This window comes from Hypanus sabinus, chromosome 13 (genome assembly GCF_030144855.1).
Source record: "Hypanus sabinus isolate sHypSab1 chromosome 13, sHypSab1.hap1, whole genome shotgun sequence".
NCBI classification, from domain to species: domain Eukaryota; kingdom Metazoa; phylum Chordata; class Chondrichthyes; order Myliobatiformes; family Dasyatidae; genus Hypanus; species Hypanus sabinus.
This window is the reverse complement of record NC_082718.1, coordinates 90,494,706-90,508,815: the sequence shown is the minus strand read 5'-3', so window position 1 is coordinate 90,508,815 and position 14,110 is coordinate 90,494,706. Positions and strand designations below refer to the sequence as shown.

Below are 14,110 nucleotides of genomic sequence, written 5' to 3'. Positions count from 1 at the left end.
GAGTGTTACGGGCCATAGCTCAGCATTTAACCAATCCACCCCTCCACCCCGGCCCCTTTTCAAGATTGCCTGTAAATTGCCTGTTTACTGCCTCAGTAAAGCAGCCAGCATAATCAAACACCCCACCAACCCCAGACAGTCTCGCTTCTCCCCCACCCCTCTGCCATCCGGCAGAAGAAACGGAAGCCGGAAAGCACACCATACCAAGTGCAAGGACAGCTTCTACCCTCTTATCAGTCTCCAGAACGGACCTCTTGTCTGACGAGATGGACTTCTGACCTCGTGATCTACTGCATTATGGCCTTGCACTGTATTGTTGACTTGCACTACAATTTCTCTGAAACTGGGGCTCTCTATTCTGCATTGTTTGGTGTCTTACCTTGTTCTACCTCAATGCTGATCTGTATGAGGAGTACATACAGCAAGCTTTTCACTGTATTTTTGTATATATGTGACAATAATATACCAATAACCCGCAAATCGTCTTTAAATAACTCTTCTGAAATAGCATTTGTGCTTGTTTATTACTGCTCTTTAATTGGCTCTCAGTTAAAAGGTGGATATAAACTGGAGCTAGCATTATGGGACCTACATTTGATCTCTGCATATGATTTGGATTAACATTTACTAATATTGGGTGGCTGAGAATGTAATAATTATTGTATTCATTAGCCAGCTGAAGAAAGAAAATTGGCACGTCCATATGTAACAGACAGTAGTGAAGACTTGTTCCTTTTATACCCCTTGCAGATTACTCTATGTTAAACGATGGTTCGTTTTAAGATTCTTGTTCAGCTGTAAAATTGCATTGCAGTATAGTCATGTATATTCCCACCACCTTTTTATGTATTGTTGTCCAAATTCAAAGTACATTTATTATCGAAGTACGTATGTAGGATTTGTTTTCCCTACAAACAGTCACGAAAGCCAAGTCCCTGGAACCCCACCAAAGAAACACCAAGCCACCCCCCCCCCCCCCCGCACCCCCTGTGCATAAAAACAAAACAAAATTTGCAAACAGCAGCAAAAACAGAAAATATAACAAAAAAAAATCAAATGGGCATATTTCAGTTTAGTTTGAGTGTTTGTTATCAACAGGCTGCCCCGATTTGAAAATTGCTCCCAAAGAAACTAAGCAACCAGAAACGTGAATTAGGGTTCCCATGCCCGCTTCTCCAAGGTTGGACAGCGTGAAATGGGGTCCACAGTCCACAAACTGCATTCATTAATAGTTGCTGATTAAATCTGCATTGCAGGGCAGCATGCAGTGATCGGAGTGTAGGTCTCTTGAGATCCTGTCTGACCTCTGGCACTTCCATCAGAAGTAGTTTCTCATCTCTCTTAAACTTGGTCCAGAAGTATCAGGCATACAACTGAAGCTATCAGTGGCTCACTTTGGGAAATTATAATCTTTCAATCCCCTTCAGTTCATTCAGAGAAAATGGTGAATTTATCTTCTGAGTAGCTTGCAGTTTTGCATGCCATCGCTGGTTGTGTGACCTTGGAGAAGCGGACATGTGAACCATTGATGGAATTTTGTGTTTGTGAGGAAGCAGAGTATGCTTTTTGTTGGATTCATTCTGGCAGCTTTCTCCAGCAGCTGCAAAGAAAGTGATGTATTTTTAGATGGATGAATTCCAATTGGCCAAATCTGCCTTCTGTTAGTACCGCCATGCACTTGTCCTGCCTGGATATAAATGCCAATCGCTCACTCTTGCCTTTTGTATTTTAATAATCAAGATTTGTTCACATAATACCTCCAAATACTATGTGCTTCATTTTCTTGGGTTTTTAGTGGTTTCAGCTGGAAGGAATGCGATTGCCACCTTGTTGATAGGCCAGCCGGTGGAGTAGTGGCATCCACACCGGACTTCGAAGCGAATGGTCCCAGGTTCAAATCCATCCATCTGCTTGCATGCTCTCCATTCGTGCTAGGTTGAGTCTTGAGCCAGCAACAGACAAAACAGACAAAACCGTGAAAGAAACAGCGTGGTTGCAGCCCGGTGAGCCATAGGGCACGGGAAGGAACAGCAACTTTGTGCACGTCCAATAACTGAGAAGCAGAAATTTGCAAATGTTGGCCATTTAAAATTTTAAGGAAAGAGAATACTGGAACAGATTAGTCTGTATCTGTAGGTAGGGAAATTTCAGGTCTTTCATCAGCATTTCTGAATGTTTTAAGTTTCAGAGAAAAGTGAGGATTAGGGGAAGTCTGTAATGTGTTGGGAGCCTGAGCTGATGGTGTTGGTTGGAAGAGGGTGATTGCCATTATACAAACGACAGAGGTTTGTTGATCACTATTTACCAACTGGATGAGAATGCAAGTTGGGACATAAGTGAGAAAAAAGGAGGGGAAAGCAAACTCTGAAGTGAAATTGTGCATGCACGCCAGTGTGTTGGGGGGAGAAGTTGTCTGGGCAGCCCAGAAACAAGCAGTGTACCAGGGTGATGCTTGGATCCCATTGCAAGTTGCCGTAGCTACAGATTTGATTTGGATAAGGCAAATGCAGTTGAACTGTTCAATGAGAGAAGTGGTCATGAGTGGAGGAGATGGCCCCCTATCCAGGGAAGAAGTGAGGGGTCTTTCAGCCGTTCTGGGCTAGATGTAAATATTTGTGGTGAAAATGGTGCCTCTGTCCTAGGATAGGTGCAGGCTGAAGATAACGGCTTGGAAATCGTCGGCGTGGCAGAGGCGTGTGTAAGTGGAAGGAGAATAAACAAGAGGCAAGCGAATAGTCAAGATGGGGTCAAGGCAGGAACAAGCTGAAGTCGGTCAGAGTAGATTTGGTGCATCATGCAAAGTGATATTTCGTCTGCTCGGATGTTGCGGGTGCAACACTGTCGACACCGTGGAGAAAGTGAGTGAAGCTGAAGAGAGCTTGTATCTTCCACCATGATAGGCTATGGGTAGAGAGGCGATTGTAGGCACCAAATTACTTTCCTAATGTTCAGATGCGCTGTATTGCTTTGCCCTTTGGAAACAAGTAAACACATTTACTTCCAGGCATTTTACTTTTGCCCAGACTCTCCCTATCTCCAGAGGTATGCATACCTCTTCAGATTGCTTCATTTGTTATAATGACTCATTATATACTCTGGTAGTGCTGCCGCAGTTATGAGATTCAATTGTTCACAAAGGTGTGAACTATTAGGATTCATACAGCCACTGGTATTCGAGCTTTCTCTCAGCCTGCACCAAAGTTCATAGACAGATATACTTTATTGATCCCGAGGGAAATTGGGTTTCGTTACAGCCGCGCCAACCAAGAATAGTGTAAAATATAGCAATATAAAACCATAAATAATTAAATAATAATAAGTTAATCGTGCCAAGTGGAAATTAGTCCAGGACCAGCCTATTGGCTCATGGTGTCTGACACTCCGAGGGAGGAGTTGTAAAGTTTGATGGCCACAGGCAGGAATTACTCCTATGTCACTCAGTGTTACATCTCGGTGGAATGAGTCTCTGGCTGAATGTACTCCTGTGCCTAACCAGTACATTATGGAGTGGATGGGAGTCATTGTCCAAAATGGCATGCAACTTGGACAGCATCCTCTTTTCAGACACCACCGTCAGAGAGTCCAGTTCCACCCCCACAACATCACTGTCCTTACAAATGAGTTTGTTGATTCTGTTGGTGTCTGCTACCCTCAGCCTGCTGCCCCAGCACACAACAGCAAACATGATAGCACAGGCCACCACAGACTCATAGAACATCCTCAGCATTGTCCAGCAGATGTTAAAGGACCTCAGTCTCCTTAGGAAATAGAGACAGCTCTGATCCTTCTTGTAGACAGCCTCAGTGTTCTTTGACCAGTCCAGTTTATAGTCAATTCGTATCCCCAGGTATTTGTAATCCTCCACCATGTCCACACTGACCCCTTGGATGGAAATAGGGGACACTGTTGCCTTAGCCCTCCTCAGGTCCACCACCACCAACTCCTTAGTCTTTTTCACATCAAGCTGCAGATGATTCTGCTCACACCATGTGACAAAGTTTCCCACCGTCGCTCTGTACTCAGCCTCATCTCCCTTTCTGATGCATCCAACGATGGCAGAGTCATCAGAAAATTTCTGAAGATGGCAAGACTCTGTGCAGTAGTTGAAGTCCGAGGTGTAGATGGTTAAGAGAAAGGGAGACAGGACAGTCCCCTGAGGAGCCCCAGTGCTGCTGACCACTCTGTCTGACACAGAGTGAAATTCATCTGATCTCTGGTGGAATGTTTGATGTGAAATTGAACATTTCTCTCGTTGTCGAAAAGAAGATGGTTATGTTTTGAAACTCCAAAGCATAGAATTAATTCTAAGGAAAATAAGACGGGAGTTCAAGAGATGCAAATGTTGGTTTGTTCTTTACTTTGAGTGAGGCATACGTGTATCGTAACATATGCAATTCATGTATTTTTTTCATATAACCTGTAATGAGTTATTTAAATGAACAAGAATTCCTAATCAAACAATGTAGATGCAATACTACTGAAATATTAAGCACACAATAAAGAGGTCTTTGCTTCAATTTTTTTGCAGATATTCCCGTTTATGGAGCAGCTTCTTATTAATATTCAGTTTCTTTTTGCCCTTCTCCAGTCTCCAGAACTGCACTGCCCTTGAGCTAACTGGACTAATTGTCACCAGCCATTTCTACCCTAGGCCCTCATTTCTTCCCTTGCCTATTATGCTGCAGTGGTACTATGATCATAAACTAATGAAGATTCTGTTGCTTAATATTGCTTACACCTTAATTAGTTTAGCCAGGACACGTGAAACTTCAGCAATATTTAACCCTGGATTGAACCTTAAACGTCAAAGGCTGTCTGTCCTAAAGATTCACATTCAGAACATTGTGTCTCTGATTCAGAAACTTCTGTTACATCTGTCCTAGTTGGTTGACCTCCATATTAAACTCTCTTTTCAAAACAAAATCAATTCAACACAATTGGAAATGGTATCCAGCTCACTGGAGAGACCAAAAGTGCTTTGCACTTCCCCTCTGATTAGTCTGCAGACTGACCCTGAGCTTCCTGTGGCCTGCCAGTGTAATTCACCACCCCACTGCCACTCTGATCACCTCCTGTAGCCTTTCTGTACTTTCTCAGTGAGGCCCAACACAAATTCACAGATAGCATGGCATTCTCAAAGCAAGTGATGCTGGAGATCTTGGAGCAACACACACAAAATGCTGGAGGAACTCGGCAAGTCAGGCAGCGTCTGAGGGGAAGAATAAGTAGTTTTGGGCCAAGCTCCTTCATCAGGACTGGAAAGGAAAGGGGCAGAAACTGGAAATAGAAGATGGGGGAAGGGGAAGGAGTACAAGCTGACAGGTGATAGGTGAAACTGGGGGGGGGGTGTTACAAAGATTAAACCCTCAGTAATAACAATCAGTTGGGCAGAGAGAGGATATGTCTTTACTGACATGTACCTCGATTGGCTCAGCTAACTAACATGAATTTACACAGCTAAATACTTATGTGCGTATCCACTAGGTTTCCCCGACACTCCATGAACGGTTAAGAGAAAATTTAATTAACTGGGAAAAAGAGTCCACGCTGACCAGGTGTTCTTCTTGACCTCAATGTAATCACCATGTTTCTGATGTGGGGTCAACCACTTACTTGATTGTTTGTCTCCACAAAGTTGTAACTGCTGGTACTCCCAAAATCTTCCATTCTTATTCTGTTCTTTAGATCAGTCTATGATGTTTCAATTTTGTTGGCTCAAGGTCATCTGACTAACTTGTGTCAGCCCTCATTGGATTTTGCCCAGGGCTACAAGTAGCAGAGCTTTATGGCCTTTCTTCTCGCGTCCTGCCTTAGGGGATTTCCTTTCTTCCCCCCCCACCCACCAACTCAGATAGGTTCAAACCAGTTTAACCAGATCAGCCAAATGCTGGGTCCCACATTTTACAGAATAAGGAGCTTCTTATCTGAATATGGTGTTAGCAGAAAACTCATTGTGTCCATTGTTCTGTTGCTTTGGTTAAGTTATCCTGGAGCAAGAATCAGTTCACAAAATGGTGGCTGCAAGGGCAGTGTCACAAAATGGCGGCATCCATTCCTGCAATTACATGGCAAGAACAAATGTTTTGTCCGTTTCCACTGCCCCTGTGTCATTGTTGCTCACTGATTTGGAGACTGCAGCCCTTTCTGGCCAACAGGGTAGGTGGGTGGTGGGGATGAATTAAGAAGCTGGGAGGAGATAGGCTAAAGAGGTAGAGGGCTGAAGAAGAAGGAATCTTAATAGGGCAGCCAAAAGGAGGTAATGGGCAGGTCAAGAGAAGATGAAGGGCGAGAAGATAACCAGAATGAGATATTGGAAGAAAAAAAGAGGAAAGGGGAGAAATTGCATGAATTTAGAGAAATTGGTGTTGAATTTTCTGGCTAGGTGCACTGAAGCATCAGGACTGGATATGAAATTCTGCCACTTAACTTGATTTCTCTGTCTGTTAGTCATCTTTGTCTTGCATTTTTTTCCCTTTTTAGTCTTGGATTGGAGGACATGCCTGGCTTGCCACAGTTGGCTTGTTCTTCAAAGTTCAAAGTAAATTTATTATCGAAGTGCATTTACGTCACCAAATACAGTCCTGAGATTCATTTTTTTGCGGGCATACACAGTAACTCCAAGAAACGCACTAGAATTAATGGGTGGGCAAATAACTAAATAAATAATGTGCAAATGACAAATGATATTAAAAAATCATAATAATAAAATAAATTAACAAATCAAGAACATGAGATGGAGTCCTTGAAAGTGGAGTCAGTAGGTTGTGGGAATCTGTTCAGTGTTGGGGTGAGTGTAGCTATACCTTCTAGTTCAAGAGCCTGATGGTTGTGGGGTAATAACTATTCCTGAACCTGCTGGGGTGAGTCCTGAGACTCCTGTGCCTTCTTTCTGATGGCAGCAGCAAGAAGAGAGCGTGACCTGGGTTATTGGGGTCCTTGATGATAGATGCTGCTTTTCTGCGACAACGCCTCACGTAGGTGTGTTCAATGGTGGGGAGGGTTTTACCTGTGATGTACTGGGCCGTATCCACTACTTTTTGTAGGATTTTTCCGTTTTAAGGGTATTGGTGTTTCCATACCAGGCCATGATGCAACCAGTCAATGTATTCTCCACCGCACATCTTTAGATATTTGTCAGTTTTAGCTGTCATGCTGAATCTCCACAAACTTTAAGAAAGTAGAAGTGTTGCCGTGCTTTCTTCATAATTGCACTCACGTGCTGCACCAAGGACAGCTCCTTTGAAATGAGTAACACTGAGGAACTGCTGACCCTCCCGACCTCATCCCCTGATGTGGACTGGCTCATGGACCTCTGACGTCCTCCTCCTGGTCAATAATCAGCTCTTTGGCCCCGCTGACATTGAGTGAGAGGTTGTTGTGGCACCACTCAGCCAGATTTTCAACCTCTCTCCTAAATGCTGATTCGTCACCACCTTTGAGTTGCCTTACAACTTGAATATGGCGTTGGAGCTGTGCTTAGCCTCACAGCCATTAGTATAAAGCGAGTAGAGTACGGGGCTTTGTTCACAGTTGGTGCTACACCTTTGCTGTCTTGCTCTGCACTGGGCAACTCCCACATCCTTTTCTCCAGAGTAACACACGTGAAATGCTGGAGAAACTCAGCAGGCAGCATCTGTGGAAAAGAGTAAACAGTCGATGTTTCGGGCAGAGGCCCCTCATCAGAACTGGCTCTATCCTCTAGATTCTTGTGTCTTTTTTCTCTGTCAAACTGCTCCCGTTCACCGCTTGTTTACAGTTTATCCTCATGGTCACCCTGGCTTTATTCTATCAGACACATTCCTCTTTCCCCCATTCATCCCCCTCACCCTCCCGGATGTTTATTGAGCCTTTGTTTCTCTTCGCACTGATGTAGCCTGACTTGCTGATGGTTTCATGCATTTTCTTGTTTCAGGGGTGTAGTTAAATATTTTGGATATTCGCAAGAATTAGTATTATTGTAGATGGTGTGGAAGATTGTCAAAGGCCTTAGCAGAATGTTGAGCAGTTAGAAATATGAGCAAGGAAATGGTATCTGAGGTTCAATCCAAACAGGTGTGAGACATTGCACTTTGGTCATCATATACAAGTGGAACGAAGGACCATTAGCAGCATTGATCTGAAGAAGAATCATGGGGTGTAAGTCCATAGCTCCCTGAAAGTGGAGACACAAGTGTATAAGATGATAAAGAAGTCCTGTTGTATACTTCTACTGGTGTGTATTGAGTATGAATGCCTAATACAGTCCCAAAGAAGGGCTTTGTCCCAAAATATCGAATGTTTAATCCATAGATGCTGGCTGACCTGCTGAGTTCCTCCAGCATTTTGTGTTTGTTGCCTTGAGTATTAAACATGGGGAAGTAACTTTGTAGCTGTATAAAACTTCGATTAGGCCATGTTTGGATTATTTTGTGCATTACAGGAACGATGGGACAGGATTGGAGCGGCTGCAGAGAAGTTTCACCCAGGATGTGGCCTGGATTAGAGAGTATTAGTTTTAAGGAGTGGTTGTGTAAACTTGGATTGTTTCCTTTGGAATGTCGGTGGCCGCATTCCTTCAGTCCTTTTGTTTTCTTTTGTTTTCTTTCGGTGGTATTTACTATCTTTTGTTTGGCCCTCTTATGTGAGCACGTTCTCTAAAGCTCTGTGTTGCTTCAAAATTTTTGACGGCATTCAACAAATAGGTGTCTTTCATTTCATAATGTTGTTGCAATTCCTCCTTTACAATTCCATGCACGTAGTTCCTTGTTACTTCTAAAATGGGTTCGTAAGGCTTTGTAAGTGCAGTAGACAGAATTCTTGCAGTGAGATTTTTGTGAGGTGAGTGTGTGCTGTGTTGATTGTAAGTGCAAGATGAATGTGAATTTCAGAGAGTTAGTACACTTCCTTATCACTGTCTCTCAAGTAGAATATGTTACTGTGTTGAGCTGTCATCATGCGGAGAGCAAGATTATATAAAATGGAAATGGGCCGAGCAGTATTCAATCATACTGCTTTTCCGATTTAGGCTGAGAGCGGACAGTTGCTCAGCAGTGGAATGATCCTTTCATCATTCTCCTGGGATGCTTGAAGCCCGCAGACAGAATGAGGAAAATTGATTTTTCAATGCAAATCTTTAAAGAATATCAGGAGTTTCAGAAATGTAGCATCGTTTCTCTGCAATGGCTGAGTTTATGTGCCTGTGTCCTGGTGTCAAATGCAGTAATTGCCTAACCATGTCTTGCATATAGCTGGAAGGAGACCGCAGATACTGGTCTGAAATTTAATGGTGTGTTTGTTTCTCTCTACACAGTTGGGGATAAGGTTCCTGCAGATATCAGATTGACTGCAATCAAATCGACAACCTTAAGAGTAGATCAGTCTATCCTTACAGGTAATGTGTTTGAAATTCTGCTACATGAAACTTGCGTAAGTTCAGTTTGATGTATCCTTTTTAGTAACTGGAATGCTGCTTAGATAGGTATATGGATGGGAGGGATATGGGCGGCTATGGTCCTGGCGCAGGTCAATGGGAGTAGGCAGTTTAGTTTCAGCACAGTTTAGATGGGCCAAAGAGCCTGTTTCTGTGCTGTACTTGTTCCAAAAACAAGTTTGTATTGTTACGTATTCAGGCAACAATAAATATATGAGTTCGGCAAGGGTTTCTTATAACAAACAACACGTTTATTAAACACAGAAAACAAACCCCCCAAAAGTAAACAAACACTACCGTAACCGGAAACAGCTGCTGAGCGGCAGCCCAAACAGGTCGTAAAGTGATATTCCAAAACAGTTCTTTAAAGTGATATTGCCAAAAGTTCGATATGCTCACAGTCCATTTAAAAGGAGAGACTTTATAAGACGATTTAGGTTCTCTTTCACGTCGCTTGCTTCGATCCCCGACGTCGAACTTCCCACGAAGAATTCACGAAACAGAACGGCTTAAAGGCACTGACCTTTCCTTCTCCACTACCTTCAATCCTTTCTAGTTAAACCTAGGGATTAACACGAAGATAGTCAACGAAATCCTTCCAAATAAGGATCAAACAAAGGTCGCCCCCGTTTCACCATAGAAAGCGATTCTCCTTGATCTTTAACTTCCAACTTCGAATCTTCACTCTCCACTAATTTCGAACTAACAGAATCATAAAGAACCTGCTGGCAATGACCTCTTAAACTTTAGGCATTAAATAAAAACTTCATCCTTCAGCTAAACTGTGTCATTACTTTAAACACGCAGTGGCATGAAGTCAACCTGGCAAATCCAGCCACGAAACTGCCCCTCCTCACAGGGAGGGGTCTACCTTTTATAACCTGTAAAAAAACCCGTCACATGATCTCTACTGGCGGGAAAATGACGTCATTCCACCATCACAAGACCATCACCTCAAGTCCAGTACAGCTTCAACCCCAGTCACATGACAAGGGCTCCACTGTCATGTGTCACGAGTACGTAACAGTATGGAAGTTAACTATAGTGGAACTTGAATATTTATTCTAGTTCACTTTATGATCATAGTGGGCTTAAATTGTGTATTGTTTCACTCAAATTATTGCAGTTCAACAATAAGGTATTTTACAAGAAGGCATTTTCAGTAATTTTGAAATAAGTTGAAAAAAACTAAATTATCCTTTTTTTAAAAAAAAGCTTGTTTTTATTTGGGAAATAAAAGCTATTCTGGGTTTAGCAGTGTACAAAGATTATTTTAACCTTTTGCAGAAAGTTCCCTCTCAGTACAGGAAATGATTTGGTCAAACAGTGGTTATGAGGTGTGTTGCTAAAATCTGCTTAAACTGGTTGCAGTGATTTTTGTGTTTCAGTGCAGACTGCAACTAGTAGAGAAGACCTTGTATCAAGGAGCCAGAGCTAAATGATAATCCATTCTTATTCCCAGGTGAATCTGTATCGATCATCAAACACACTGACCCTGTTCCTGACCCTCGTGCAGTGAATCAGGATAAAAAGAACATGCTTTTCTCAGTAAGTGAATTGTCTGAGCTTTTATCTCGCAATACCTGTTGAATGCAAATATATAAGGGCCACATTTTCTACCTGAAGCAGCCCAATTTGATGACTCTTTACCATTCAATTGTGTTTTTACACACTTTGTTTTAAAAGCACTTTGAAATATTGTCTAATTATGATAAAAAATTTGTACTTTGGTAACTCAGAGTGGTACAGATAGGGTAAATACAAGCAGGCTTTTTCCACTGCTGCTGGGTGAGACAAAAACTAGAGGTAGTGGGTTAAGGCTGAAAGGTGAAATGCTTAAGAGAAACATGAGAGGGATCTTCACTCAGGGTGGTAAGACCGCGGAAGTGGCGGGTGCGTGTTTGATTTCAACATTTAAGAGAAACTTGGATAGGTACATGGATGGGAGAGATATGGAGGGCGATGGGAGTAGGCGAAACTAGTTTGCCCCAGACTACATGGGCTGCTTCTGTGCAGTAGTGTCCGATGACTATATGGGGAAGCGAAGTTGGATTTTAAAAGTTGCAGGAGATGGGAGTCAGTGGCACAGAATAGTTGATGCACTTACATTTGCCGTCTTTGCGTTTGGACAGAAGTTTACACTGTACTGTGAAGAGGAGAGCTCTTCATTTCTTGGCATTAGCCCTCATTGGTTTGGCTCAGGATTTGCTACTGTAGGATTGACCTGGTGCCATAATCCTTTGGACAACTTTCAAGTAATGTGCTTGTTAACATTTTTTTTAAATGTGCGTGTTTGGTGCTGCACTTTATTCAAGGAAGAGAAATGAAAATGATGATGTGTAACTTTTGGAGATCTGTGGCTTCAACTGAAACTATTATGCTTCTGTGTTATGTTGGTGTTTGTCCGTTCCTGACATTCTGGTCTGCCACTGTCAGTAGCACCTCCAAAGCAGGTATGCCTTTCAACAACATAGAAATAATAAGTCTTCTCAGTTGTTAGCCTTAACCAGGTTCATTATTTTTAGTCTTGCAATAAGCCCTAAATTTGAAAATCTGCTGTTAGAATAGCTCTGGAGACACTTAAAAGAAGTATGGTTTTGTGATGTTCTTTCAATAGCTTTGTCCAACTGGATACATTTCTACAGTGACAAAAAGGTTGGTGGCATGCCAAAATAATATTTAACTCCAAAAAGCTGTCGAACATGAGCTGTTTTTTTTTGTGGAACTTATCAATATTTGAATCCCCATTAAAGAGCAAAACAGAGTTGCACATTTCTATCTGGTGGCTCTTAAGTTTTCACAACTTGAATGAAACCCAAATCAGACAAGAAATCTTTCCTCCACCACTGGTTATAATAAAATGTCTCCATCATTCTGGCAATATATTGTATGATATTTTTATTCTGTTGATGTAATTACAGTTTTCGATTTCATTCACAGGGGAGTTTGAATTGTAGCTACCAAAATAAATATATAGTATTTTTTTTAAGGCTTCAACAGTCAACAGAAGGGTCTTTCATTCCCTCTAGCTGGATTGTAAACAGGTCTTTCAGGTGAACGAGCCGCATTCTAATTTTATATTGTGGGTTTGAAAACCACTGAAAAGACTGACAGTTAATTCATGTTGTCGTTCCTCTCTGCGCCTTGTGGAAACCTTGTTGCTTCTTTAGTATCTTAGTCTGCTTTTGATGAGGCTGAGTAGCTAGCTCGACGCTCAGCCCACCCTGGATGGAAAGCGTGCAAGGGGCCGGCCAGATTGGAGTCTGGGACAACTCTCCTCAAAGTTCCGTGCAGATGCGGCTAATTCGTAATTGAAAGGACGCAACAAGTGCCATCCTGAATATTAATTGCAGAACATAAATTCTGCTGCTTCAATTTTAACGGGGAAATGAGCAACCCTCTTGTTTCATTATTGATGAGTGGTATTTTTTTGATCCGAGCATTTTGTGTTGTACCAAGTGAGTAAGGATAGAGTTTTGAACCACCTTTTGCTTTTTATATCTAGGTCGGTGCAGATATGTATCAGGCAAATGGTTTTTATTTATTTATCGTGATACAGCGTCAGAATAGGCCCTTTAAACCACACCACCCAGTAATCCACCGATCTAATCCTAGCCTAATCTTGGGATAATCTACAATGACCAATTAACCTACCAACTGACTCGCCTTTGGACCATGAGAGGAAACCAGATCACTCGAAGGGGAAAACGTACAAACTTGTTACAGCCAACAGTGGGAATTGAACCCAGGTCACCTGTACCGTAAAACTGTTGTGCTAACCACTGCACTATCATGCCACCCTCTTGAGTTCCATCCAGTTGGTACTGTTTGTAAGTTGTAGGTGCTACCCATGCTACCCAAGCAAGGCGCCTAGCTTTGCGGATAACCAGTTACAACTGGTTAACTGAAGTCAGTTTGCTCGAATTTATACCTGGGAATATAAACCTATTTTGGCGCATGCCTGATGATTAAATTCTATAGAGTAATGACATTACAGGGAAGTCTGGTTGTGCAGAGAGTGAGGAAGAAAGATAATTCTAGCTGAACCTGTAGTTGGGGGAGGATTCTCCAGTTAAATGGTTCCAGGATTTCTTCTAAATATTTGTTTGATTGTGCCTTAGATTTGACTTTCTTTATCTGAGTTTTCATTTGGAGTGGTAAGAAAGTAAGTTTTAAAAAAGAAATTTAAGTTTGCAAGACATCAGGTTATTTAACAGGACTTGCTAAGTGACCTAGCTGACTCCAGACTTGTAGGAATCTAGGAATGTGGTTCTGCAAACCTGCCCTTTGACTGCAGGGTATCTGAAGTGTGAACTTTGAGTGGGGTCTCTGAGGTAAAGGTTACAGTGTATATTTATTTTTTTTAAATTAAATTGTTTAGGTTTCTCCTTGAGGAGCTACGTAGAAAGAAGTGTCAAGGCAAGTTAGGCTTGAGAGGTGAACATTTGGCATCCCCATGAGATGTTTCCCACAGGTAGTGTAGTGGTTAGCACATCAGTTTACAGTACAGGGGACCTGGGTTCAATTCCCACCGCTCCACCAGGATTGTTTGTTTGATTATCGCCTGGTTAAATTGGGGGATTGGTGGGGTGGCACTGCCTAAATAAATAATAGGTAAATGTTCAGTGCCCCCATCTGTACGATTACGGATGGGACCTATCAGGCAGCTGAAGAGTGCAGTGAGCAGTGAGGTTACTCATG

The 14,110-nt window shown here is 42.3% G+C and overlaps 1 protein-coding gene across 2 annotated transcripts in view; it reads left to right on the top strand.

Moving 5' to 3' along the window:
- The window catches only part of LOC132404120 (sarcoplasmic/endoplasmic reticulum calcium ATPase 2), a 102,061-nt gene that overhangs the window by 55,953 nt on the left and 31,998 nt on the right, over positions 1-14,110 (top strand). For both annotated transcript variants that reach the window (XR_009515425.1, XM_059988172.1), the window contains exons 6-7: positions 9,290-9,370; positions 10,872-10,957. Coding sequence is in view for 1 of the 2 variants with exons in the window: in XM_059988172.1 (XP_059844155.1) it covers positions 9,290-9,370; positions 10,872-10,957 (167 nt within the window). In the remaining variant the exon portion in view is untranslated. The remainder of the gene's footprint in view (positions 1-9,289; positions 9,371-10,871; positions 10,958-14,110) is intronic.